At 35.5% G+C, this 27,433-nt stretch overlaps 2 protein-coding genes across 5 annotated transcripts in view; one reads left to right on the top strand and one right to left on the bottom strand.

Moving 5' to 3' along the window:
* Window positions 1–27,433, bottom strand: part of xpr1a (xenotropic and polytropic retrovirus receptor 1a) — a 111,864-nt gene that overhangs the window by 78,955 nt on the left and 5,476 nt on the right. Inside the window, exons 2-3 of one of the 3 annotated variants that reach the window (XM_058784531.1) lie at window positions 22,494–22,570; window positions 13,505–13,612 (exon numbers count right to left, since the gene is read on the bottom strand). The gene's annotated coding sequence lies outside the window, so the exon portion shown is untranslated. Of the gene's footprint in view, window positions 1–13,504; window positions 13,613–22,493; window positions 24,114–27,433 lie in introns of those variants that run through there. The other 2 variants (XM_058784530.1, XM_058784532.1) reach the window with 2 other exon arrangements.
* Window positions 1–27,433, top strand: part of acbd6 (acyl-CoA binding domain containing 6) — a 34,847-nt gene that overhangs the window by 4,587 nt on the left and 2,827 nt on the right. Inside the window, exons 4-7 of one of the 2 annotated variants that reach the window (XM_058784533.1) lie at window positions 1,744–1,826; window positions 4,766–4,871; window positions 9,660–9,749; window positions 25,672–25,702. In XM_058784533.1, coding sequence (XP_058640516.1) covers window positions 1,744–1,826; window positions 4,766–4,871; window positions 9,660–9,749; window positions 25,672–25,702 — 310 coding nt within the window. The other variant, XM_058784534.1, reaches the window with a different exon arrangement.

The raw sequence follows: 27,433 nt of genomic DNA, 5'->3' as shown, positions 1-27,433 counted from the left end.
GACAGGCTATTGGCAAGACAGAGTGATCTGGGTAGAGAGTTCCACAATTTAGGGGCAACAACACTGAACGATCTACCCCCCATGGAAAGATATCAGAAATAGAGTTGCTACTTTTCTGTAGCTGTAGATGATTCATGTTCATTATATAATTCATAGGGAATTATGCAATTCCTATGCAAAACCTTTACGTTGCTATTGCAAAGCTCCATTGAGTCATGGTGCGTGATGCAGGTTTAAGACCAGCCTGCAATGTGTCTGCAATTTATTACAGTTTTCTTCCTCCAGTAAATTTCCTGTCACTCTCTACTGTCTGTGTAATAAAAGAAAAAGAAAAAAAAATGATACAGACCAACTTCACTTATAAATAAAATAATATCCAAAAATATTTTGAGTCAACTTTAATTCAAACCCTTTCCTTTATGCTTAATTTTCTCTAGCTTTACTCTCTTCCTTTCTCTTTCTCTTTTGCTTTTGTATTCTTTCCATATCCATCTTCCCTCTGCCTTATTGCTTTTTACCCATAATACCCATGTCAGAGCGGACACATCCCTTTCACTGATACTGCTGCAGGTAACACAATCTGACTGCCATCCAGACCGGCACAAAAGCACATAAACAAATTCCCCACCTTACAGAATGTACTGATTGTGTTAGTGTGTTAAAAGAGGGCAGGAAGCTCCATTACGAGATAGAGAGAAAGAACCGGGGAGGGAGGAGAGACAATAGCTTGTTCCTGACCTCCTGTGCACTTCTGTTGTTACGTGCACCTGCTGTGGAGGAACAAAAGAAAAGTGCACAAATTTACGGTATTTTAATACAAGCCTACTATTCAAGCAGAAGTGCAGATGCAGCACTTTTCAGCTCAAAACGGTAATAGTTTTAAGCCATTGAATTAAAATTGCTGTATAATAGAGCTGGCTGGCTGCACAATGCAGTATTAATCTATTACTCAGTGGGTTTGAATACCCAGAGTCCTTTGTGCGCTCTCTCTTGCTGTTGCCAAATACTGTTGCGTCTGAAAAGGGAAGAAAAGTGAATATAACAATGTCAAAAATACAAAACCTGTCTAGCACAAGTTTAGTAACATGTGCAGCATCCTGCCAGTTTTCTGTCATGTTTTTGAAATTTAAAATCTACTGTAAATGTATTCACCCTCAGGCCATCCAAGACGCAGATGAGTTTGTTTCCTCATCAAGAAATTTAGCAATACATCCAAATGGATCCAAACAGTTAATTAAAAACATCACCATAATCCACAATTAATCCACACGACTGTAGGTCATCAGTTAATGGCTTGTTAAGTGAAAAGTTAAGTGTTTGTTATAAACAAATACATTATTAAGATGTTTTTAACTATAATTTGTTGCTTTAGTTAAAATATGAGTCCTCTATCCATAAAATTGCATTCTCCACTGAATCAGGAGATTCTTACAAACACGTTAATTGATGAACTGGAGTTGTGTGGATTATTGTGATGTTTTTATCAGCTGTTTGGACTCTCATTATGGCGGCACCCATTTATTGCAAAGGATCCATTGGTGAGCAAGTATTTCTCCAAACCTGTTCAGATGAAGAAACAAACTCATCTACATCTTGAATTGTACATTTCAAAGAAATATTCAGTTTTGGGTGAACTACTCCTTTAAAACCTTCAAATGGATCTCTAGGCTTCATTTGCGGGCATTATGAAAGTTTCCTGTTTCTTCTTTGTGTGTGACATAATTTTTCGTGTCTTTCTTTCAGTCATCAGAGCGAAGAGGAGGAGAGAAGCGAACTGGATTCGGCGGGCCAGCGGTTAGCTCTCTATACCAAGAGGAAAAGATAAGGTAACAAGTCCTGCTTATGAATATGATGATTGTATTATAATTTCCTTCAGTTTTTTTTATTTGATCCAGTGATCACTCTTGCATTAGTGTGGCATAATTCATTTTCTTGCTCATGGAACTCACATATACCAGACGCTCCGTTGCTTCTTCCGTTTAACAAGACAAATTAAGGGCTGAATTCACATGGTTTTACCTCTTAAATTAACAGTATTAGTATGCATGCATAGGGGGTGAAGAGGCCTCAGGAAGCGGTAGAGTTTAATTACTTTTTTTATGATTATATCGATGATAAGAATGTAAAATGGATCCAGGCATGGATGAATAAAAGAAATATATGGAAGTATCAATGCAACAGGGGTTCATTCCCCAAGTTGACGTGTCCCTGGAGAATGTGAGTCTTTCATTGGGGACGGAAAAGCAAAGAGGCAATTAACATCCCGTTCCCCCTCCTTTCCTCCCATTTGTCGCTCGCTGAGCGGCCCACTTCGGGCGTGACCCAATCAGACTGCCATGCAGACTGCTTCGCTGCTTTCCAATTTCCAAGCACGGTGATTGAGAGCCCTCCTACATATTCAAACCTCTCGTTAGCATTTGATTAGAGAGACTTAATGGCTTCTGCATTGGCCGATTGCTAAACCAGATGACCTGTAACTCCAAGGCCATCTCATTTTTAAAAAAAAATTTTTTTGCTTTAACTCACTTGGGAAACAACAGCTGATAAGCTGCATAACCCTGTGCTTCTGCAGGAGTCAAGAATGAGGAATCTTTCTCCTTTGAAGAATGCGTGATAGATGAGTTGTTCTGTGAGGATGCCTTGGAGAGAGATGAATCAGATTGATGGGAGCAGGTGTCAGTTTCAGAATATCGGGCTATTTTGGAGGGCAGTGCCTTTTTTTGACAAGGTGTGGCGTGTGTTTGTGTGTCAGCTCTGCCTGTCACTGATTGATTGTGTTAAAGGAATAGTTCACTCCTAAATGAAAATTCTGTCATCATTTACTCGCCCTAATGTTGTTCCACACCTGTTTGACTCTCTTTCATGATGGAACATACGACATTTTGGTAACCAAAAAAGTTTCAGGTTCCCACTGACTTCCATTGTATGTACAGAAATACAATGGAAATCAATGGGAAATGTTTGAAAGACATTAAAGAGTACTAAAGAGTTGTTTATCTGTTTTTTTTAATATTTGAAGATTTACACACAGATTCACGTCTATAATCTGCATTGGAGTCTGTGTGTGTAAACATCAACATAGATCTTTTGTTGTTTTTGATCTCTCACTAGTTAGAAAATGTTGATCAAACGGTGTGGAATGACAGAATAGCCTGTGACCTTCCCAGCATGCTCAGCGGCATCGTTGATGCCATGTCGTTTATCAGTGGGCTATTAATCAGGTATAAGCGTGCGCTTGTGTGCGCGTGTGTACTCGGGCTTTAGGAGCACAGGCCAGCATCAGTCTGACGAATGAGCAGTTTTATTGATTAGTTGCCCTGGGAGACGAATGATGCCCACATGGCACAGACACACTGGGTCACGGTAAGACCACACACACTCACATATTCAGCCTTATTTACTACAGCGGAGATAAGGCCAGGTTTACTGCACGCATTATATAGGCATAAGTCAGTTTCCATGATAACGGTGTACTTTTGTTGTACCATTACTTTTTAAAACACAAATTAGTTTTTGAATTTGTTCAGATATGTTGCATAAACTATTGCATTAATTACATGAATGATACAAGAGTGAAAAGTAACTAGTTTTAAATGTATCCATTCTGACATAGTATTTTTTTTTTTAAATTGTATAATATTTATTATATAGCATATTTAACTTTAAGTTGGAAAATAACAAAATTAAGGTCAAATTAAAATAAATAATTTTTTTTTATTTTTCCATTCATATTTATTTGATAATTTTAATATAATAAAATAAAATAATTGTATAAAAATATTTTTTTCTTAAATTCCAGGCCATTTTTATGTACCTTATTTGTGGAATCTGCTATAAATGTTTTTTTCTTACTGTGAGTAGTTTTATGTAAACTTTTATGTATATTTGTAGATTAATGTATTAATGTATTTTGTTCAGAATATGAAAATAATCTGTTTGTCACATACCTTTCCCCCTGCTGTATGTATATTTTTTTTTAATATGTATTAAATTGCTATATTTACTATTTCTTTTGTGTCAGTATATTGGTTCTATAACACTGAAATACTCTCAGACTGCACTGATTCACTCTCAGAAATCAGTTCATTTAGGTTGGCCAATCTGTCTATTTCCTGTATCTCTCAGGCCCCGTCCGCTGCCAGTCTCATCTGCCCTGCCCCTGTAATGAGAGTGAGGGGCAGCCACACAATAGTGCTCCAAATGCAATTAATCTGCCATCCTGCATGGGCAAGAGGGGCAGGGGTAAATCTCTTAATGAGATTTCTCCAACCAACTGTACCTCATCCCCTATAACCCTTTTCTTTCTCTCTCTCTCGATCTCTCGCTCTGCCCTGCCTGGCTTGGCCCAAATGCCACAAGGTGATTAGAGAGGAAAATAATTAAAACTGCTGTGGTGAGCGCCAGGCTCCTGAGAATGTGCATCCACAGAGGTGGATAAGCGTGTGACCATGAGATGCCTGCCAGTAACATGATTTTTGCGGCACCTGTGCACATCAGTTTAGCACTGTTTAGTCTGGCATTATCTTCCTTCTTGGTGATCACTCAGCAATATACATTTATTGGGCCCAGAATTTCTTGTGACAGCCCTGACCCTGGTTATGTAATATTTAAGATTAGACTAATGTGTTTCTTAATTCCTTACAACGATTAAATGCTATTTCAAATGTTCTTTAATTGATTTCTATGAAATCTCGTAAACGTTTTGGTGTGATCATTGCTTTACATTATTTCAGAGTATTTTCTCTCTTTTTGTGTTTGACTTTAGGGAAGAGGACAAAAATATTTTTGACTATTGCCGAGAGAACAACATCGAGCATGTCAGCAAGGCCATCAGCTCCAAGAAAGTGGACGTGAATACAAGGGATGAAGAGGTAGGCTTTTCATTCTTTTTAATTTATGAAATAAATAAAACGATACATTTATAAAATATAATAAAATGTTCACATTGTATATAATTTGCCAATAATAAATTATTATTATAAATTAGAAAAATTTAATTTGAACAGCATTAGAATGATTTCTGAAGGATTATGTGACTCTGAAGACTGGAGTGATTGCTGCTGAAAATTCAGCTTTGCCATCACAGAAATAAATTTCATTTTAAAATATATTAAAATAGAAAACTGTTACTTTAAATTATAAAAGTATTTCAAAATATTACTGTTTTTAACTATATGTTTTGGTCAAAAAATGACATCTTCAAAAACATCTTACAGATAGTATTATTTTCTATAGTAGTATTTTTTTATTATTATTATTTTATGTAATATGTATGTATTTACACAAGTATACCCCAAAATTATAATCTGTGTGACTCAAGTGTGTTTGTTGAGAAGTTTAATCAAGGAAAGAGAATTTGATACCTCTGTTCAGTGTATAGGGAGCTGTGAACACTGCGTAGGGACCCTTTGAATCGAAGCACAGTTTCTCTCTTTTACCCTACTTCTCTCTCTCTCTATCCATGCAATTCCCACACAACTAAAACTCCAAAGGTCACTGGATGCTCCATCCACCCGCTCAACCCACTTTTATTCATGTATCATCGTGACCAACTGGCCCGTTTCATTTCTTTCAGCACTCCAATTCTGAAAGTGGGGAACCAGTTGGCTCACCATCAGGTCGGCCAGATGGCAGCCATTGTCAATCCACCATTGTTTGTCCTGCTAGTGCAGTTCAACAGATTAACCTCTAGAGGGCACTATTGAATTTTAAAATCTGCTGTATATATATACATATATATATATATATATATATAATGTGTGTGTGTATGTGTATGTTTCTGCCATCTTCCACTTTGCGCTTGTGGTCAAGCTGAGCTCAAGGTCAGACCTGTGAGGAATGAGGCCTTGCTTCCAAGCTTAAGTCCTAAACGCCGACAGCATGGCTTTAACTCACTGCAGCATTAAGATGTGACGTATGAGCTCTGTTCTGAACATAATGCCATTTGATGTTTTCAGCAGAGGCTGTTGCCAGTGGTTTAATTTGGGTTGAGATGAGCTTCATGGTTGCCATTTGACCTCCTACAGCTCGGCCTGTCTCTGCAGGGGTCAAATACATTACCCTTAATGTACAAGTGCAGCTGAGTGCAGGGCAGTGAGGAAATCTCAATGATGATGACAATAGATCAGGATAAACTGGAAAACTTGGAGTTATTCCATGTTGGATGATTGTGGATGGTGACCAGAGGGGTGCTGGGACCTGGGGGATACCACACGCTTTACACTTCACTACTGGAGAGATGGTAGAATGAATTGCACAACCATGGCCACACACTGAAGGTGGATGTGATTATTTAGGGTTGCCCTTGTGTTTTGCAATCTTAGAGACACACTGACTGATTATTCTGTAGTTCCACATGATTCTATAATCTGAAAAACTGCTTTGTCTTAAAAATACTTGCTCAAAGATGAATTTGATCTATACTCACTAATATTTCTGCTATGATGTTTTGAAAATGTATTCATATTGAGCCTTTACTTTTATCATTATTATTTACTACTACTACAACAACTACTACTGCTGATGTTATGTATAAATGACAGCTTAGATGATAAATCATTTTTTGGACATGTAAAGTGGGGTTCAAATGTTTGAGAAAATATTATTTTTATATTACATTATATTGTTATATTATATTATTTGAATTTGAAACAATTAAAGACATGAATTATCTTAAACTTGTTTGTAAAAAAAATGGTCATTTATTTACTTCTAAAGAGGGAAATTGATTTTATTTATTCATTTATTTATTAGAATTAAAAAAGAAATTCTAATAATATATGTAATGGAAAAAATGCTATTAAAATAATACAAAAAAATGCTAAGTGTAAGTATTTTACTAGTGGTCTTTTACTAGTGCTATAAATAATAATAATATTAATGTTATTTATAAATGTATATAGTAGTGTTTTTTTATATTTATATTTTCTAATATACAGTTGGGTCCAAATGTTTTACATTAATTATATTATATAGGAATTTAAAACAGTTAAGGACATTGTGTATATTAAATTCATTTTTTAAATTCAACAGTATATTTCAAAGTACTGTGATATTACAATCTCATACCATCACTCTACCACCACATAACATTTTAAAGTAAATTATTTCTGAATTAGATAATGTTAACTGAAAACAACAGTGCTCTAACACATGCACTTATATCCGACACGTTGAAGAGCGTTTCCTAAATTGTCAGCGTGAATTTAGGTGTTTTTTCTGCTGCTTTGTTATGACAGGCATTGTGTGTCATGTTTTTTCTGTCTTATTATGGTGATGTCTTAAATGCCCTGTGGACGACAGGTCTACACACGCCTCTGATAGGCACGAGCCCCTCCGCCTGAACAAAAGAGGGCCGGACTCATTTGTGCAGATGTCCCAAGAATTTCTTGCTTTCCTTTTCTCTCTCTGTTTGTGCTGGAACAGCCCCATCAATTACAGGCAATTGAGCCAGCAGCTCTCCACCCTCTTTGGCAAGGACATTGTAAAGCAAGAGGTTTCCTATTCATCTGCACTGAGCCCTGCTCAATGTACCGCCCCGCAGTAGAGTCCATGCCTGTCACACTTAATCCACAGCTCTCACCCAGGACAGGAAGGTGTAATCAGTGGGATTTCTATATCTTTACTGTTTCTACAGCTTTTCCGCTTAGCTGGAAGGAAATTGGGGAAGATGATATAGGTTTTTCCGCATGTTAGTTATGTTTGCTGAGACATTGTCACCGGAAGGATGATTTTAGCCCTTTCTGCATTCACATCTTAGTAGAATTTCTTAATTACTGAGTGTTTCATGTCCTAAGAAATAATTTGTTTAAATAACAACATGGATTTGTACATGTCTTTATTTACAGCAAAATGAATTAAATTCATATATATACATAATACCGTTAAAAAGTTTTTTTTTTTTTTATGTTTAGAAGTGTCCAAGGCTGCATTTATTTGATTTAAAATACAGTTAAAAGTAATATTGTGGAATATTGTTACAATTTTAAATAACTGTATTCAATTTGAACATATTTTAAAATATAATTTATTCCTTCGATGGCAAAACTTCATTTTCAGCAGACCAGATGTCATTCTAATATGCTGATTTGGTGCTCGAGTCGTGCTTTTAAATATCTTTGTGGAAACTGATACTTGCAAGATAAAATTTAATTTTTTTTTTTTTTTTTTAAACTTACTGACAGCAAACTGACCTAATTATTATTATAGTCATATCTTTATAACTTACAGTGACTTTGCTTTGCTTTACTTTGCAGTTGCAGTTTACTTTATTTCTCATAATTTCTTATTTTATATCTAATCTTTCAATTACCTCATTTCATTTTTTACTCCAAGGCAGAAACAAGCTAGAATAAAATGACGTATGAAATTGAAAAAGATGTAGCAGCAGCTTCCTTACTACTTTTTAAAGCTTTTTAAACCGCTTTTTAAATCATTTAGGTTGTTATTTGCATCTTCTAATTACAAGTTTGACAAAAACATTGTTGGTAACTCAGTTTTGGTAAATCCAGAATGATGTGATATAATACAAATGATGTAATAATAATACAATGGTGCTCTAATATATATCATGGTATATATTCATGTGCGATTCTTTTCTATGGCACCATGTCCAAAAAGCCATTGTAGTACAATTTGTTAGTCAAGGGCTACGGATCCAGAGAATGGTGTGTCTTGGGAGGAGAGTAGGAGAAAAGAAAAATGTTTGGCTATATCTCTGATGAAAATTTGACAAACAGTCCAGGGGACACCCTCCTCTCCAAAAAAAGAAAAGAAAAAAAAACTCTTGTAGTGTAAGGCTTCAGACTCCCTCATAAATATCAATTTTAACATGCAGCAGTGGAGATCAATATAATTTCAGCCATGGAATACGACTTAAGGAGTTGGCTTTATCTAATTGGCCTTCACTGAAAAATGAACTCTGCAGCCTTGATAGGGACAAGCGGCTTCAGGCCTGGGGGGCGGCGCTGGTGATCAAGGGTCTGCTCTCTTTTTGTCCCCAGAACCGCATCAATCACTGCTAAAGAGTCTCCCGTCCCACTGCAATTTGTTTCTGGAGCGCCCATGATCTTTCCCTCCCACAATGCCCTTCTCTCTCGCCTGCACGGTGGCCAGAGAAGAACTCATCCTGTCAGCACGTCATTAAATAGTTGGGTCTAAAGGCTCTGAGTTATAAATTGTTGTGCATAATTTATTTTTTCTGGAGGAGAGAAATCTATTGTGAAGTTAACTTTATAGAGGTCCGCATAACAAAAGGGAATAAATGAATGTGTTAGAGGTGAAGAGGGATTCATCCATCTGAAGGAGTCGACCCGTAGGTTGTGTGGTCTGTGGACACGTCTATGGTTTTGGGTTGCAGAGGTCCTTTGCAAATACGGGATGTTATTGAATATTCTCTACGCCTCTTGGCTGGTGCTCATTTTTATGCACCATATCAAAGCCAGAAAGAGAGTTTATTAAATAATTGTATCTAAATCAGAGTAAGGGATTGAATTATGGGATTGAACGCCCTAGATTGACTAAAAGACGTATTGTGCATTGTCTGAAGCAAAACCGAGCCGAAAAATTGAAACTGTCTGCACAGAAATTTTGTATTTGCATCCACCATGATTTTTTTTCTCTGTGAAGTTTCATGGTAATGAAATATTTGTGTGTTTCAGGGCCGGGCTCTCCTGCACTGGGCGTGCGACAGGGGCCACAAAGACCTGGTGTCTCTACTCTTGCAGAACAACGCTGATATCAATAGCCAGGTGAGTCTGTAAACACACATTAAGACATTCTGGCTGATCAACAATGACGATCGTTTTCATGCTATAGCTGAGAACCGATGTTATTTTGTCCATCAACAAACAGAGATTGACAAATGAAATTGCAAAATAGATTGCTGTGAACTATAGACAAGTAACGGGTTTAGGCTCAATGATATGGAATAAAACAAACAATATATTGGTATTGGTTAGTATTGGTCATTTTCTACGCGTTTATATTTTAGATTACCCTTGCCCTCATTTAAATCTCAGTTGTGTTTTAAAAATGCTAATCATTAGGCATAATAACATTGTCTGGTTACTGATTTTATACATATAAATTTATTTATTTAGATTTAGATTTTTTGTTTACAAGTTTAGTGTCTTTAAGATGTTTATGTTTTTGAAAGAAGTTTCTTAAAATCACCAAGGCTGATTTTTATTTGATCAAAAATGCAAAAAAAATCATTATAATTAAGTCTCATGCAATTATGCTTCTTGTTCAAGAAACATTTCTTCTTATCAATGTTGAAGACAGTTTTTGCTGCCTAATATTTTTATGGAAACTGTGATAGACTACCATTTTAAAGTTTGGTGTAAGAAAGGGGAAAAAAAGGAAATTAAATATTTATTCAATTGCAGAATGGATTGCTGTGAACTGTTAGACAAGTAATGGGTTTAGGTTCAATGATACGGAGTAAAACTAAAATATAAACTTTTGAGATTCATTGAATTAATTTAATGAATTAATCGGCATATTGTGCAATTAATTTATTGAATTTTTTTTTTTTTTATTTGATAGTCCTAATATTTGACCAATACTGGATCCAATGGTGACAAATATATTGTGTATTCTGGGTGCACAATATATTGGTTATAGGTCGATATAAGAGTTTTCTTTTATTTACTGTATCAGTTGATGATGAATATTTAATTGTGCATGCTCATTTCCTATATTTTAACATTCAGACAAATAATGCAACTAAAGTTAATTTAACTTTAAAAACCCTAATAACTTAAGTCTTAAATGCAACTTTCAATTTTCTCAGAATTGAGCAAAATAGTGTGAACTTCTGTATATTTTGTATAGAAGTACATATTTTACTTTTTGATCCCAGAGCTGATAGACCCTCCTCATCACTAATCTAGGAGAACAGTGAACTGGGAAGTCCTGCTACCATTCTCCATCCCTGAGCTTAGCAGCGGCTGTACTTTAATCATTTAGAGATATCGTATCAGCGTCTCGGTGGGTGTTAAGCAACACACTATAAGCAGGTAGCTGTATTTAAAAAAACACTACAGGTCATAATGGCAGATTTGGCTTTGTTTTAAGCTGGCTGAATACTGCATTGGGAAATTAATACGGTGAAGTACAGTTATGCGGTCACTGGCTTGATCTGATTCTCGCTAAGACAAATCAATTGGAAGTAATCAGCCAAATTGTTTGCATTATACAACCCATATAATCAGAACATTTGCAAATGACTCTCTTTTTAAATATTTATTTATTTATTTATTTTTGGTGGCTGTGGACCTTAATTGTGTGGGTGGAGAGAAAATGCTTGGCCTTAGACAACAATCAATGCTGTTCTATTGTTGTATTTTAACAGTTAGACTAATGTGAAATCCCCACTAGAGCTGCAATAGACAACGTAACGTGATATTATATGTAACAGACATTTTATCACCGGCCTTGTATAGCATAAATGTATAATAAAATGTATTATTTAATATTTTATAATATGTGAAAATAAATAAATATATAATACATATATATATATTTTGGAGCCAAGCATTGTATTTCCTTGGAAATAAAATCATTACTTTGAATTTAGACATAAATTGGTCTGTTTTTGTCACTTTTTTTGGATCAAAGGTGGTTCCCCAATTTGATTACAGCCTTGTAGAATCTACAGAACTCCTTCAAAGTTCTTTTGGGTTACTGCACTGACCAGCAGAAGGTGAATATTGCTGGACTACAGCAGAAGAATTATTGAGGGCAGATTTATTAAGTAGCGTTCAGGTGGCATGAGAGAAAATATGGCCATATTAAATCATGCTACTGCTCCTGCCAAAATTATTATCCTATGTTAATACTTTCAGGAAGTGTGATTTGATTGCAATATAAAACTTCGTAGCCACTCATTAGGTTCAAGTGTGAGCCATGACTGCATTTGAAAAGCACACAAAGAAAAAAACAATAGTTCAGTTTAGATGTATTTTCTTATTCATAAATGTTTTCTGATACTTATGCATTCATATTTTCCAAGTGACTTTGATTATATAAAATCTAAGACTAAAGGTAGAAGTTAGAACGCTATAAATGAAAATATTACAATAGACCAATAATGGGTGAACTGTGAGCGAGGGCAGCGTTTTCACGCATCTGTCCTATGATCCGATTTCAGCTTAGTGTTAAATAAAGATAAAAGTGGTTTATATTTTTAATTTGTTGATTGAAAAAGGGGGAAGGGAGAAAAAAGGCTATTATGTCTTCAATGAAAATTGTATTGAAATTAATCGGCTGATGGATGCGGTGGTCGTGGAGAATGTGGTCGTTTGAATATGGTGGTGTTTTGGTGTAATCCTGGATCAAGGGGAACCACAATAGGAGCAAAAAGTCCCCTTGTTCTCTCAGATTAGCTCATATGCCACCTGTCAACAGCCACCTGGACAACATCACAACGACAACATATATTCAGTTCTCTCTGCATAATTGAACAGAACTGGGACACATGGGAGAGTTTGGGGGGGATTCGTTTTTCACGCTCATAGAATGTAGTTCATGTGTGGTAGAGTCAGATTTGTACTGGTAAAGTCTGGGTTCATGAGTTCATGCATCTGTTGTTTTCAGCTGCACTGCATAGGAAGTAGAACACAGTCAACTATGGGCATGTGTTCTTATGTATGAGAGGCCTGATGCATCAAAACCCTTGGTGTTCTCATTAAAATCAATGAAGCTGTATGTAATGAAAGCATCCAATGTGCTTTCATCATGACATGCTTTTATTTTTGAAATAAATTGGATTTATTTATTTACAATATTACAATTTAAAATATCTTTTCTATTTAAAGTGTAATTTATTCATGTGTTGCAAAGCTGATTTTTCAGCAGCCATTACTTCAGTCTTCAGTGTCACATGATTCTTTACAAATCATTCTGATGCTGATTTGCTGCTCAAGAAACAATATTATAAATGAAAAATTTAAACAAAACCAGTCTTATGTTGCTGGGGTATATTTGTAGCAATAGCCAAAAATACACTGTATGGGTCAAAAATCATTAGTATATTAAGTAAAGATCATATTCCATGAAGATATTTAGTAAATTTACTACTGTAAATATATCAAAACGTCGTTTTTGTTTAGTAATATGCATTGCTAAGAATTCATTTGGACAATTTTAAAGGCGATTTTCTCAATATTTTGATTTTTTTTTTTGCACCCTCAGATTACAGATTTTCAAATAGTTGTATCTCGGCCAAATATTGTCCGATCCTAACAAACCATATATCAATGGAAAGCTTATTTATTCAGCTTTCAAATTATGCATACATCTCAATTTTGAAAAATTGACACTTAAGACTGGTTTTGTGGTCCAGGGTCACATATCTTTTAGGATTCTTTGATAAATATAGTTCAAAAGAACAGCATTTGTCACTTTTAATAAGTGTAATGCATCTTTACTGAATAAAAGTATTAATTTCTTTAAAAACTTTCGAATGACAGTGTATATTCTACATATGTTGTAGCAGTACCTCAAGCTCACAGCTGATTGGTCCATGTCAGTGAGGCTTTAGAGGTGATGTGCAACTTTGATACTTTCAGTGTGAACAGCTGCTGATGCTGATGAAGGATCCAGTTTTCTGTGAATACCAAACAGAACACAAACAACATTTATTAGAGATTTGATTCATAGGTGTTGGTCAAGCTCAACTTATTACTGCAATTATGCATCTCCTAGCTGTATCTTCGGTCTTAAAATGGATGTATACAAACACACACAGTTCTAAACTGTTCTTTATTCATTCAGGGGCAGATGTTTTGCAAGTTATTTGCATGTTAAACAATGTAAACGCAGTTTTAGTGGCATGATCAGAAATTAGAGCATGGCACATAGAGCTTAATGAGCTTAAGTCTCAAAGGCCTGACTAATGAGCGATTCTCTCAAACAAAGAAGCATGCTTTTGGTGAAACTTCTGTGAAAATATAAAAGATTGATTAACACTCTGTATAATGTTTATTTTTTGCATTGCTTGGAAGGCAGCATTGTAGTGACACTCCTTTAGTATTCAGATTAAGTACGCTCTAAAAAAAAAAAAAAGTGATTTTTCAAAGTTGTTAATTAAACGTATTGGAGTATAAGAAAAGATTTAAACTTCAAAATTTTATGTTTAATTCAATGTGTTACTTGCTGTTTCTTTTTAATTTATTGTTCAATTTATTAGCAATTTCTGAGTTCAAAACTTGCTTCTACAAATATTACAAATATTCTGTCCCAAGTATAAATCTTCCACAGTTAATTTAGTTTGAATCGCTTTATGTACACACTAAGTTCAAAACATTGTTTTGTAGATCATTTCAGCCTTTGACATAAAACTTGGTACACTGTTTAAAAAAAAAAGTAAATTAAAAGATACATTTTAAAAATAATTTCAGTCTTTCTTCTTTTAAAATGCACTTTTTATTTAATCTGTTACTTGCCGTTTCTTTTTAATTGTGAAATGTACTAGCAATTTTTGAGTGTTTTCTCATTGCAAACATTATAGTTTTTTTAGAAATTTGAGACTGAAGATTCAAAATTCTTGGCATCTGATAGAATGCGTTTCATCTAAGCATTCAAAACAGACAGTGATGACGGCATCATAATTTTTGCAAGCTAAATTGCAGTTGGTCTTCCTTCTTAAGTCTGTTTGCATACTGATTTGTGATTGGTCATTAATAAATGATCATTTATACTACATTATGTTTTGGAAATGGAAGCAAGATTTTTATATAGTCAGTTTGGTATTTTAACTCATTTGCCAGTCAGATATATTAGCTTGAGCCACTGTTTTCTTTCTTTTTTGTATTGTTAATTCTCTGTCTTTCTCTCTCATCTTTGTCCTTCCTCGCTCTGTGTGCGTTTTCTTATGAAAACAACATGAGCCGCCAGCAGTGGAGGGTGAATCCCAGAGCCGCTGTGTCTAATTAATCCACTCCCCTTCTTGCACGGCTGCGTTGGCCACACGCTCTCAGTCCATCAGATTGAAATTCATAACTTAATTGAGGTCAGAGCCTGGAGCCGAGAGAACAAAAGGCCCTGGCGAGGACCAGGTAGATCAATAGTGATAAATATCTGCCTGGGCTACTAGTTCATGGTGAGGAATTGTTTGGGACAGAGAAAGGATGCTGTTTATTTACAGGTAATTTAGTGGCGCTGTGGAAATGGAAAGGTAATTTGAGGTTTTGCATTCGTGCTAGTTCCTGACAGCAGTTTTAAGGGTTTGATTGGTTTTACAAAATGTCACCTGTTGCATAATTTTATTTTAAAATGATGCATGAAATTATGTAGTTGGAAGACCACAGATTAGGTAGGTTTGAAAAAAATAGTTGTGTTTCTACACACTTTCTTAATCCTAGCAACTGTTTAAAATTCCCTGTTGAGAACATTCTTACACATTCAGGTCTTCTGCTGCTGCCACAGGTCCACTATAACAAATGGTTCCATCCTTCACGTCATAACAAATACCCAAAGCAATCTGTCATAAGACTGGCGAGGAGAGGCGTCCATTCGCCAGCTGCATGAGAATGGGGCTCAATGGTGGGAGGGTTCAGCCGCATAGGGTGAAACACCTGAGAGTCACACACTTACAGCTCATTCAGAAGAGTTTAGCTTCTGTTCTGAGGCTGGCTTTGCTATACAGATTGTAATCATTGTAGGGTAGCATTTGAAGCTGAGAGCAGCACTACAGGGCAGTCAGTGATTTTGGTTTCTCTAGTTTTGATTGCTAGTTCGGCGAGTATTGTGAAGTTTCATTTTAGTGAAAGCAAAGAAAAAAAGCAATTATTGTATAGGAACGTTTCTAGAAGTCCCTGCTCTGCATTCTGTTTTTTATTTATAAGTGAAACATGTTTTGTGCTGTTCATCACTTTGTTTTTCAAGTAGGTGAAATAGAATTGATCAAATATTTGTTTATGGTTCTAGTTTGACTTCCAGCATTCTCTCTAGCAGACAAGTGCTTTACAAACACTTTGCGAATAAATTTTAGGCTAATTATTACATTTTATGTTTGGCACCAGTTCATGCATTTCCTGGGAATTAAACTTATGACCTTAGTGTTGCCAGTGCTATTCTTTGCTCTTTGAGCTACAAGAATCCCATAAGCATTAGCATAATCGTCATTCTTTTCACCTCCTTTTTATGTAAATTAGGTTTATTGTGGAATTTATTTGATAAATTATAATTATATTATATTGAATTATATTATAAATGCATTATTATTCACAAAAGTGGTCACATTTAAAAGCATAGGCATCTGTCGTCGTTTGCTCACCCTTGTGTCATTCCATGCCTGTATATCTTTCTTTAATCTGTAGAACTTATTGATGACAGAATTAAAATTTTTGGGTGAAGTATCCCTTTAACATTGTTTAAGGGAGTAGTGCAGTTTTGTTTAAACAACTGAATGTTTGTTGCAGCATTAATTATCAAATTATGATCATTTAATGGATGGAGAAAAACATAACTGGTCCATGTTTATATCGCATTGTAAATTAATAAGTAAAACACTACTTCATTTTAAAACGCTGATACAGCTCAAAAAGTAGACCAAGGTGCTAGCAGCAGAATTTGTATTGAGATCTGTATTGTATGAAGCGCTATATAAATAAAGGTGACTTGACTTTACCAAGAGAACACAATGTAAGCCACTTTGTATAAAAGCGTGAGAAATATACACATGCAACTGTGTTTAAGAACAAAAACACTTGACGCATTTCTGCAGGTCCCATTAAAGTGAACCAGAATCACGCAATTTGCCACATATTTTTGTACCATCTCCTGATTTGCATAATTCCTTCAGTGAATCGTGCGCTAAAACGCAGAAAGCACGTGAAAATAAACAACACTATCAGCGGGTTCAATTCATTCTCGGCGAAGTGTTTCATTCTAGCCGCAGGCAGCTAAACTCCTCTGATGAAAAGCCTCTCCAGAACCATCTGTTTCTCCCTCTTCCTGCCGCCTTGCCACAATACGTACACTCAACAGTTTTCTTCCTGTTTTCAAACCATCCACATAAATTGTGAAGGACATTAAAGCTGTCCACAGCTGTGTGCTGAGAAAGAGAGAGAGAGAGAGAGAGCGATTGAGCATATTTCCCAGCAGGGGCAGAACTTGCCCTGTGGTTTATTAGTTTTTCCCCCACAGCGATTTAGCTGCGCCTGCAACATTGATTTTCATATTAGAGCGGTTTATGCATTTATTTATTTTATGTATTTCTTTTTGAACTGCTCTGATGATCCTGGACTTGCCCATGGTAATTCTCCACCACTCTTGGCTCATGCGAAATTGCTTAATGGATCCTAAGACGTCCCTTGGGGTGGACACTGAGACGCAGACACAGACAAGAGGGGGGCGGGACTGAATTCCACGAATGTGTTTTGTTTTCATTTGCGCTTCTTTTTAAATGCTCTGCGTTTACCCAAGGACTGTCAATGGGAAAACGGAGTCACTAATTCAAGAAGAACAAAAACAAAACCCAGACAATGATTTAATGCGGTTGTAGGAAGGCGCGAGTGCTGGTTATGCAGCTGATTAACATACGTATGCTGTTGTGCATTAGAGAGAAGAGAGGTGAACGCTTGACTGTAAAAGAAAAAAAAAATCAATCAGTCGTGCTGCTACTAATCAATCTCCCTCCGAATATTACAGCCAACTTAAACAGCCCTGTCCAGTGTTTCCTTGGAAACAATTGTGTCTACATCTTTCTATATCTTTCGATTTGTGTTTTTTGTTTTGTTTTGTTTTTTAAGTCTGATAGGCAAGATATATACATGCAGATAATGTCATTGCGTTTATATTTTCAGTTTAGGATTTAGTAAAATAACGGCTTCATCAAAAGAGCTTTTGGTAACTTGAATGATTTTTTTTTTATGCAATGGCTGCAACAGTAGTATGATAAAAATTTGCCAGTGTTCAATAAATAATTACATTACAATAACTTCATCCATCAAATAATATACTTCATTATCCAGACTGTGAGTGGTATTGTTCATACTGTATATAGACTCGCTGCTTTAATACAGAATTGATGTGCGGTTACAGGTGTATATTTTAACAGCCGCTCCAAACCATCCAATCAGATTTCAGATTCTGTTTTATTGTATAGTATCCACCATCTGCATTATGTTTATAATTGATGTGATGGATGCCCTCAGTTGAACGGCCTCAGTGAAGATGTTCGAGTGTTTTGAGATGGTACTGTGAAGGAAAAAGCCTGACCTGATCTTTACGGAGGGTTTCTCAAGGACATTTTGGGATTGAGTGATATGCACTGACAGGCTAACCCTCACACACACAGAGACTGGCTGGCAAGGTTAACACACTGCACACAGAGGTGAAATAGATTCAATTAGGAGCGGTCCACCCGCCTGATCCTTTTAACACAGCTCTCCCAACGAGAAAGTACCCTTGTGTGCACACTCATATGGGTCAGTCCTACTATGCAGTATTTTCATGTCTTCTTCATATATGTCTTAATATATTGGTTAAAATATTAAACTCACTTTTACTTATTTATATAGGTGTTATACACTTACACCAGCAATTTATTAAGACACATTCCAGGTACTCCTTATTTTTTTCCTTTCTCTCATTGAAAATTTCCAAACAAAGCTGTGTTCATTTGAGAATATGTGACTCTGGACCACAAAACCAGTCATAAGGGTCCATTTTTCCAAAATTGAGATTTATACATCATCTCAAATCTGAATTAATAAGCTTTCCATTGATGTATGGTTTGTTAGGACAACATTTGGCAAAGATACAACTATTTGAATATCTGGAATCTGAGGGTGCAAAAAAATCTAAATATTGAGAAAATTGCCTTTAAAGTTGTCCAAATGAAGTCCTTAGCAATGCAGATCACTAATCCAAAATTACGTTTTAATATATTTACGGTAGGAAATTTATAAAATATCTTCATGGAACATGATCTTTACTTAATATCCTAATGATTTTTGGCATAAAAGAAAAATCAATCATTTTGACCTATACAATGTATTTTTGGCTATTGCTACAAATATACCCATGCTACATGAGATTGGTTTTGATTCAGGGTCACATATTGTTTTAATTGCTAATGTATTAAGGTCCTTAATTATATCATCAGGAAATTACAGAATTGTTGGTAAGAAAACAACACGAATATCAGAAAATATTCAAAATTAATTGAACAAATAGCATTTCAGTAGCATAAAGTCTTTTAAGCTCACCAAATTTTTTTTTATTAATGCAATTTATTCCTACACTGTAAAAAAAAAAAAAAAAAAAAAGTTGGGCAAACTTAAAAGGTTAAGGCAACCAGCTTAAGCAGATTTTTGAGTTTTCTCAACTTATTTTTGTAGGAGATTTGAGTTCTCAACTTTTTGTTGTATAAACTTAAAACAAGAAGTTGAGAACTCAAAAATCTGCTTAAGCTGGTTGCCTTAATCGTTTAAGTTCTCTCAACTGATTTAAAAAAAAAATAAGTTGAGAAAACTCAAAAATCTGCTGAATCTGGTTGTCTTAAATTAAGTTTTTCTTTTCTTTTTCTTCTTTTTTTTTAAAGTGTATGATGGCAAAACTGAATTTTCCGCAACCATTACTCCATTCTTCAGTGTCACATGATCCTTTAGAAATCATTCTAATATGCTGATTTGGTGCTCAAGAAATGATTCTTAATGTTATCAATGTTTAAATTATGATGTTTTTTTTTATTTTTGTTTTTTTATTAGATTTAAGTGACTAGATTTGACAAAAAAAATTTATATTCCATAAATACCTATTATAAAAATGCCTTCTTAAATTACAGACCAGCTTTTAGTTATTTTTAAACATTACTAAAGATACTGCATAATAACAATAACCACACGTTTACATGCAACCATTCCCTCTTTGCAGCTTGAATTTCTTCAGTTTAATATATGCAGAAGAACAAGAACTTTCTTATTGTAAAGAAGAGGGAACCCAGATATTCATAAATCTTGTATTATATCTGTGTAAGACTATAGGTGTTATGATCATGCATACGGCTGCATTTTCTGCACGCTCTGATTAATGGCACCTGCTCATCATAAGCGTATCTGCATATGAATGCCGTGTGGTTATATCGATTCACTCCTCTGTCTATCCCTCTCTCCTCCTCCTGTCTACTGCCAGGGTCATTAAAAAACCCTGCGCTCCCTGCATACAGTCATCATAAATCATAATTGCATGTGCATTTTTCCCCATTTGTTTAATGTTTCTGTCTGGGATAGCAGAGGGAAAGAAAGCAAGTGAAAGAGGGAGATAAAGAGAGAAAAGGGTGTTCCTGTGAGAGATTTAGTCGTGCTAGATAAAGCTGTGATGGTGGCTCCCAGCACACCTACCATGTGCCGCAGGGAACTGCCGGGTTGTGCTGGTATGAAAACATGAAAGCTTTTAGTGACCTGGTGGGCAGCGTATGTATGCCAGCTCCCGTTGAAGCCTACACAGATGGTACGACTGCAGTCTCTACCACAGACGCTGCAGAAACATTGTCTAATCCGTTTTACTATTACATTTCACCTCATCTTTGCTATTTCTCTTCCATTTCTTCCTCTTTTTTCCCACTTTACCCTGATACACTGTCCTTATTCCACTAATCGATTTTATATTGTTGTTTTCACTTTCTTCCTGTGTTTTCCCCTTTGTGTTGTCATCAGAGGGCTGTTTTGAGGTATTCCTCTTTGGGTTAATCTCATTAGATGATGCTCCCTGAATGGTTTGAAATACATTGACAGTAATGGGAAAGAGAAATGTTCTAGTGCACTTTTGAGTGTATATTAATGCCAATCTGTTATGGCTTGTTGATGTGAATAGAAGAGTTTAGATTTTATAAGCTTGTATACTGGTCAAAAGTTGGTAAGTTGGAGTTGGTAAGATTGTTTAAATGTTTTTTAAAGAAGCCTCTTATGCTCAGCAAGGCTGATTATTTAATCAAAAATCCAGTAAAACAGTAGTATGGTGAAATATTACAACTGTTTTACGAGCTCAAGAAGCTGCAACTTATGCATGCAAATAGAAAAAGCACCAGCAAATCAAGAAAACATCCTCATCAGTTTGACAGCAGGTGGTGCAAATGCTCACAACGCAAACAAATAAAGCACTGCAAATGCTCACAACACAACCAAATAAAGAATTTTATTTGCAGCACGTTTCTGTGTTTGGTTGTATTTGCAGTGCGTTTCTTTATTTGTTTGTGTTGTGAGCATTTGTAGCATGTGTGTTGTCAAATTGATGAAGTTGTTTTCTTAATTTTCAGATGTTTTTTTCTATTTGCAATGCGTTGAGCTCTCTCGGCCACCATACTGTTTTCCATTTGAATAGATTTTTAAAAATAATGTATTCCTGTAATGGTATAGCTGAATATTTAGGATCATGTCACATGATCCTTCAGAATTCATTCTAATATGCTGATTTGGTGCTCTCTCTTGTTATTATCAATGTTAAAAACAGTTGTGCTGCTTAATATGTTTAGGGAAACATGACTATTTTCAGGATTCTTTGATGAATAGAAAGTTCAAAAGAACATTGGTTAAACAACAAATGTCTTTACTGTCACTTTTGATCAATTTAATGCATTCTTGCTGAGTAAAAGTATTAATTTCTTTAAAAGAAAAAAAAAACTTTTTTCAGTGGTAGTGTATTTTGTACAAAAGTGCACTGAATTTTACTTGCTGCTATTGTCAGCATAAAAACAAGAGAAGAAAAATGAATTAAAATTTTGAATCACGGGTTCTCATCATGGACTTTTGAACCCTACTGCTTTTTTTCCTGTCTTTCAATAATATAAGTTTCTATATATATATATATATATATATATATATATATATATATATGTATTCTCTCACACGTGTCACAGGGATATTTGTGTTTTCTGCAAGGCAAGGAAACCTAGAGGTCTAGCGGTTTCTTTCTATGTAGTTTCCTGATTAGGATGGAGTTTGCTTGGGAAAACTGCTATGCTGGCTTCTTACTTGACTTTTCCGCTTCTCCCTTGAAAACCAAATGGAGGACAATCCAATTTATGCCCGATTCCATCAGACTGCTCTAGAGACATTAGTCTCTGACCCCCTAACACACGCACACACATAAATACATATTAGCGTGCGCTCACACATACATGAACACATGCACTCACACACAGAGCTGCATGTACGAGCTGCATGTTTTTAATTTGCAACATAAGAAAATCAGCCTAAGAATTATTTTGTTTTATTTTTTGTTTTGTTGAAATGAGTTAGTTGAGTATTAGTAAGGAGATAGTGAAGGAGAAGCATCCAATAAGTGTTCAGCATACTTATGAATTCCTTCTGTACTGTTTAAAAAGAATCCCAGGGTTGAACAGTGTACTTAAAATATTACTGTAGATGATTCTGCTATTATTCTAAAAAAGTAGGATAGACTAGGTGTGAATAGACTAACTTTAACAGGTGTGTGTCTATATCCATTTCCCATGAATCATAGCAGTTTATGTTCTAGCCAACCTGTTTGTCTGCTGTCTCCGTCCACACGCTGCCTCTTGTGTTCATGCTCTAGAGCTGTGAGCCAATGAGGATGTTGCCTGCACACAAGATTAGTGAAAGAAGATTATGTTTCGTAAAGCCCACACTGTTTGATTATGGCTATATGTATTTATGTGCATCTCCATACACTGTATCGGCCATTCTCATAAACATCTGCCACTCTTTATTCTATTGAGAAGGAAAAAGAATTTTGCTCATTTTTTTCTTCTGATTTTTTAACAGAGCATGTGACAGTGATAAATATTCTCATTGACTAATTTATAATATAGTTTTAAGTTGCAGTGTTTCCCTTACCATGATGTGTTCTGTAAAAATAACATAGTTAAAAGTTATCGTTGCAACTGTAAAATCAAACCCTTTTTTGCCGTTTTTAAGTTACCACAGTTTTCTCATGGTTGCAACTAACTAGAATTTTGGTGAAAACTATGGTCATCATGTGAATATAAGAAAGAGTTTTTAGATATAAATATATCACATTTATGAAAATTATTTTCTTCATCTAAAATGTGAAAATTAAAACCAAAAACAAAAACAGCTGTTGCATTTTACTATGTTAACTGATATTCTTGTACTCCGTATCCTGTTCAGAGGGAAGTAAGTGTATCAGAGAAGGTGAGGAGAGAGACTGCATCAGTATTCTGTTCGTCTAGTGGGATTTTAACCAGCTAATCCAATCAGAGAGCCTCTGGAGTCGCTCTCTCGCCTCTCTATAAACAATAGCATCTGACTCTAGGATCGTTTGAGAGCTCTGGCCCTGGTGCGACGAAGAGTTTTGTATTAGAAACAATGGGATCAGACTGCAAGCATCTGCATCTGACTAACAAGGCCATCCACCTTGGCTCCTACTTTGGAGAAGAAATTTCACTCGGTTACAGCTTAAAAGAACAAACGTTCTGAACGATAGCATTACTTTTGGATAATTGATAATGGCATTTTAAGGCATTATAGTCGCTCCTGATGCGAAGCCTGTTTCAAAATATAATCTGCGAAATACCTTGTTTTGCAGCATGTTTCCCAAGCTCAAATGGCAGACAAAGAAATGTTACTATACCATATTTTCCTGAACATAAAACACTATTTTTATCATTTGAAATGTGCTGCGTCTTATATTCCAAAGGGGTACTCAACCGACGGCCAGCGTTGGATTAGCATTGGATTATAAATATACTTTATTTTTATGAAAATACCAGAGATGGCTTGAAGAACACAGATAAACCATATTGTCATTCGTGAGTTTACTGTATTCATGTTTGATCAGTTTAAGCGTTTATATCTTCTTTTTATTCAGTCATAGCTATAGCTAGATGCCTTTGCTCATTTTAGGGATGTCCTGGAGCGTCATGAGTTCTATCATGTCTGTGATGCATATGTGTAGTTTCTGCACGAGGGCGCCCTCTGGTGTCCAGTATGAAGCAGATTACATGTGTTTAGTGCTCAGCGATGTGCACTCCGCCTTACTTTGGACATAAATAGGAAAAATAATACTGTTCTCTAAAGAAATTTGTGAACTATATTTGCTCAAGAATGTTTTGTTTGAATGTAGTTTGTTCAATACTCTGAGTATGAATGCAAAACAAATTTTTAATCCACTTTTTTGTTCCAGATTTTTTATTTTCATGTTCAGTATTATTTTAAATAGGACAAGGACAAGCAAGACTAAGATAAGTAATAAACTACATTCCCAAATATTGCAATATTGCAAATATTGTCTTTAATAAAGTCTGATGATGCAAATGGAAATTTGTGGCCCTTCGCATTTTATGTGGTTTAAATGTTCGCTCTATGCTTGGTGTTTATAATAAATGTTATTTCTACAGAATGACACTTAATATATGTAATTTTACACTAATAAACTAATTTATACTTGATTTTCAAAATTCTTTTCTATTCTGAATACTGTTAAATTTCTGGAGTAACAAGAACTAAAATACAAGTTTGTAGTGTTTATAATGTTTGTAAACTACTTCAACAATGCGATTTTTGGCCTAATGCGACTTATTTTCTGAAATATGTTAAAATGCTTCAATTAACTCAATACTGAAAAGTAACATGTTGAATTCAGCATTAAAATGCTCTATTTTATTTAATAATTCAGTATTTTTTTTACTTGTTTGAGTGTTACACTGTAAGCTTTTCAACATGATAGCAAGTCTATGGTCAAATGCCTATTAAAACACTATGCATGACCTGTAGAGTAAATCCTCTGAGCAAGAGTCTGTACAGTGGGCTAATGATATTGTCTATGGAGGATAATGCAGGCTGATGTTGTGTCAGAGGGGCAAACGTGCGACGTGTCATAAAAACTCTCTCTGTAGTTCTCATTGGGTTCTTATGATCTCCACCAACCACCCAGCCAAAACAATAATGCCGTTCGTCATCATTATTAGGGTGAGAAGGCACATTGAAATAGCAATTAAAATATAATTTAGCCCGACGACACGTGTCATCCGCAGAACTTCCCGACCCCTTGAGTGTTGCATTCCACTGGATTTATATCCACACACGCAGGATCCTTAATCCTTGCCCTAAATATGGCTTTCTCTGCATCGCACCTCTGATACCACAAGCTGTGGCAATTTGTCACCAGCACACCAGGCAGATTGCGCCTATTGTATAAGCATCTATTGTTGTGTGATGCCCTCGGTCCCCGTGGCTAATGCATCGGACACGGTCCCTGCAGGGGACGATGAATTGATCATCCTAGACCTTTATACACATACACCATGATGGCCTCATAGCCTCGTTAAGCACGTGGGTCAAAGGTTTGTTCATATTAAACTGGTTTATATGTCCATCTAAACAAAGTCCTCAAGCTCCTCTGATCCTGGTTATTTGTTCAAAAGTCTGTTTTGGAGGTTAAAGGATCTAATTGTTTATCTGACAGGAAATCAATGTTTAATCTGTTCTCTTAATCCTTTCCAAGTCGAAATCACCTGTTTTAGGCTGGATCATGTGGCGGTAGTTGAACTCAACAGGCAGGCCTTACACTTGAACATGTTTGTTTCTTTTATGGTTCTTTTTGGAATCCAAGTCATTATGGAGAAAGATTAGAAAGTGTCTAAAGAGTTTCACAATAGATGAATAGTTGTAATGGTCGATATCTTTTATAACTCTAAACTTCTTTTTTTCTCTCTCACAGGATGATGAAGGACAGACCGCACTGCACTATGGTAAGAACAGAACTATGCTGTGGCAATCAATTTTTTTTTACTCTTAAACTTCAAATGGGAGTCATATATGTTAAAGGAATATTTTAGTTTAAACCAAGTTGCCATGCTGGCAAACGAAAATAAGAGAATATAACAATTTCAGTTCATACCATTCCAATGGACGTCCAAGAAGCAAAGCATTGCATGGGGATAAATGTTTTAATACACAGTTTAGAAACTATAGACTATGTGTTTAAAATACTGGGATCTTCTTTGTAACAGGTTGTATTCAATTTTCAAAATCTATTTTAACATGACTATGCAAAGCTGGTAAACACAGTTTTACATAATATGCATTACTGTGAACACTTTTTTTTTTTTTTAATTGAGAGATGAGACATTATTATACACTACCATTCCAAAGTTTGGGGTTGGTAAGATTTAAAAAAAAATGTTTTAAAAAAAATAAATAAGTATTTTAAGCTCTGCAAGGCTGCATTTATTTGATTAAAAACACAGTAAATATTACAATTTAAAGTAACTGTTTTCTACTTTAACATATTTTAATAGGTAATTTATTCCTGTGATGGCAAAACCGAATTTTTAGCAGCCATTATTTCAGCTTTCAGTGTCACATGATCCTTCAGAAATCATTCTAATATACTGTGTTTGTGTGCAAGAAACATTCCTTATTATTATTATTATCAATGTTGAAAACATTTGTGCTGCATAATAATTTTTGTGGAACTTTTTTTTCAGGATTCTCTAATGAATAAAAAGTTCAAAAGAACAGCATTTATTTGAAATAGAAATCTTTTGTAACATTAATATGAATGTCTTTACTATTTTTATCAATTTAATGGGCCCTTGCTGAACAAAATAATTTTTTAAATCTCTATGAAATCTGTATAAAATGGTTTTTGAATGAAATTCTTATCCACCTCACCTCACAGGTTACAGGAGGAAGGTGTGTGTGTGTGTGTGTGTGAGAGAGAGTATGGGTACATTTGTCCACAGCCACATGTGTGGTAAATAGGACCTGTAATAATCACCAGTTGTCCCAGAGGAAATCAACAGTGTTCCTCTGTCATGTGACACTACACATGGGCGGCCTCCAGGCCCTTGTTCTCTATGTGTGTGTGTGTTTGCCATCTGTCCTCAGGTTGGTTGCGTGGCAGGGTGGACGTCTGAAGACGAGCACCCCTTGGGGAGAGGGGAGTAGAAAAATGATGGGGGGATGGGATATAAAAAAAGTGACTAATAAACATAAGCGATGAACTCAGAGAGACGAATAGCACAGAATGAAAATTCATTTCCACCTCTCCCTGTGTGGGGCCATGCGGCTGACACATGATTAATTGAGGGGTTTACTGCACACTGTAAATTGTTCGTCTTCTCTACAGCTCCCCAGAGGCGCTAGGGGCTTTACTGCCCAAGGACCCGCACACGTGCCTAAAATAAAATACAGTAACAAAAAAAAAAAAATGGACTAGAGAAAAAATCTAAATGTTTTCCTTTTCTGCTTCCTACTTAAAGTGACAGTTAACCCAAAAATGAAAAATCTGTCATCATTTACTCAGTCTCATGTTGTCTTAGACCTGTTTGACTTTTTAAAAGAGATATTCCATATAGTGAATCTAAATGGGGACTAAGTACAACCATGATCACCATTCACTTTCAACGTATAGAAAAAAGCAGCTTGGACATTCTACATCTACTTTTATTACACACAAAAAGGAAGGTCATATGGGT

Source organism: Onychostoma macrolepis, chromosome 08 (assembly GCF_012432095.1).
Source record: "Onychostoma macrolepis isolate SWU-2019 chromosome 08, ASM1243209v1, whole genome shotgun sequence".
Lineage (NCBI taxonomy): Eukaryota > Metazoa > Chordata > Actinopteri > Cypriniformes > Cyprinidae > Onychostoma > Onychostoma macrolepis.
This window is presented reverse-complemented; position numbering and strand designations above follow the sequence as displayed.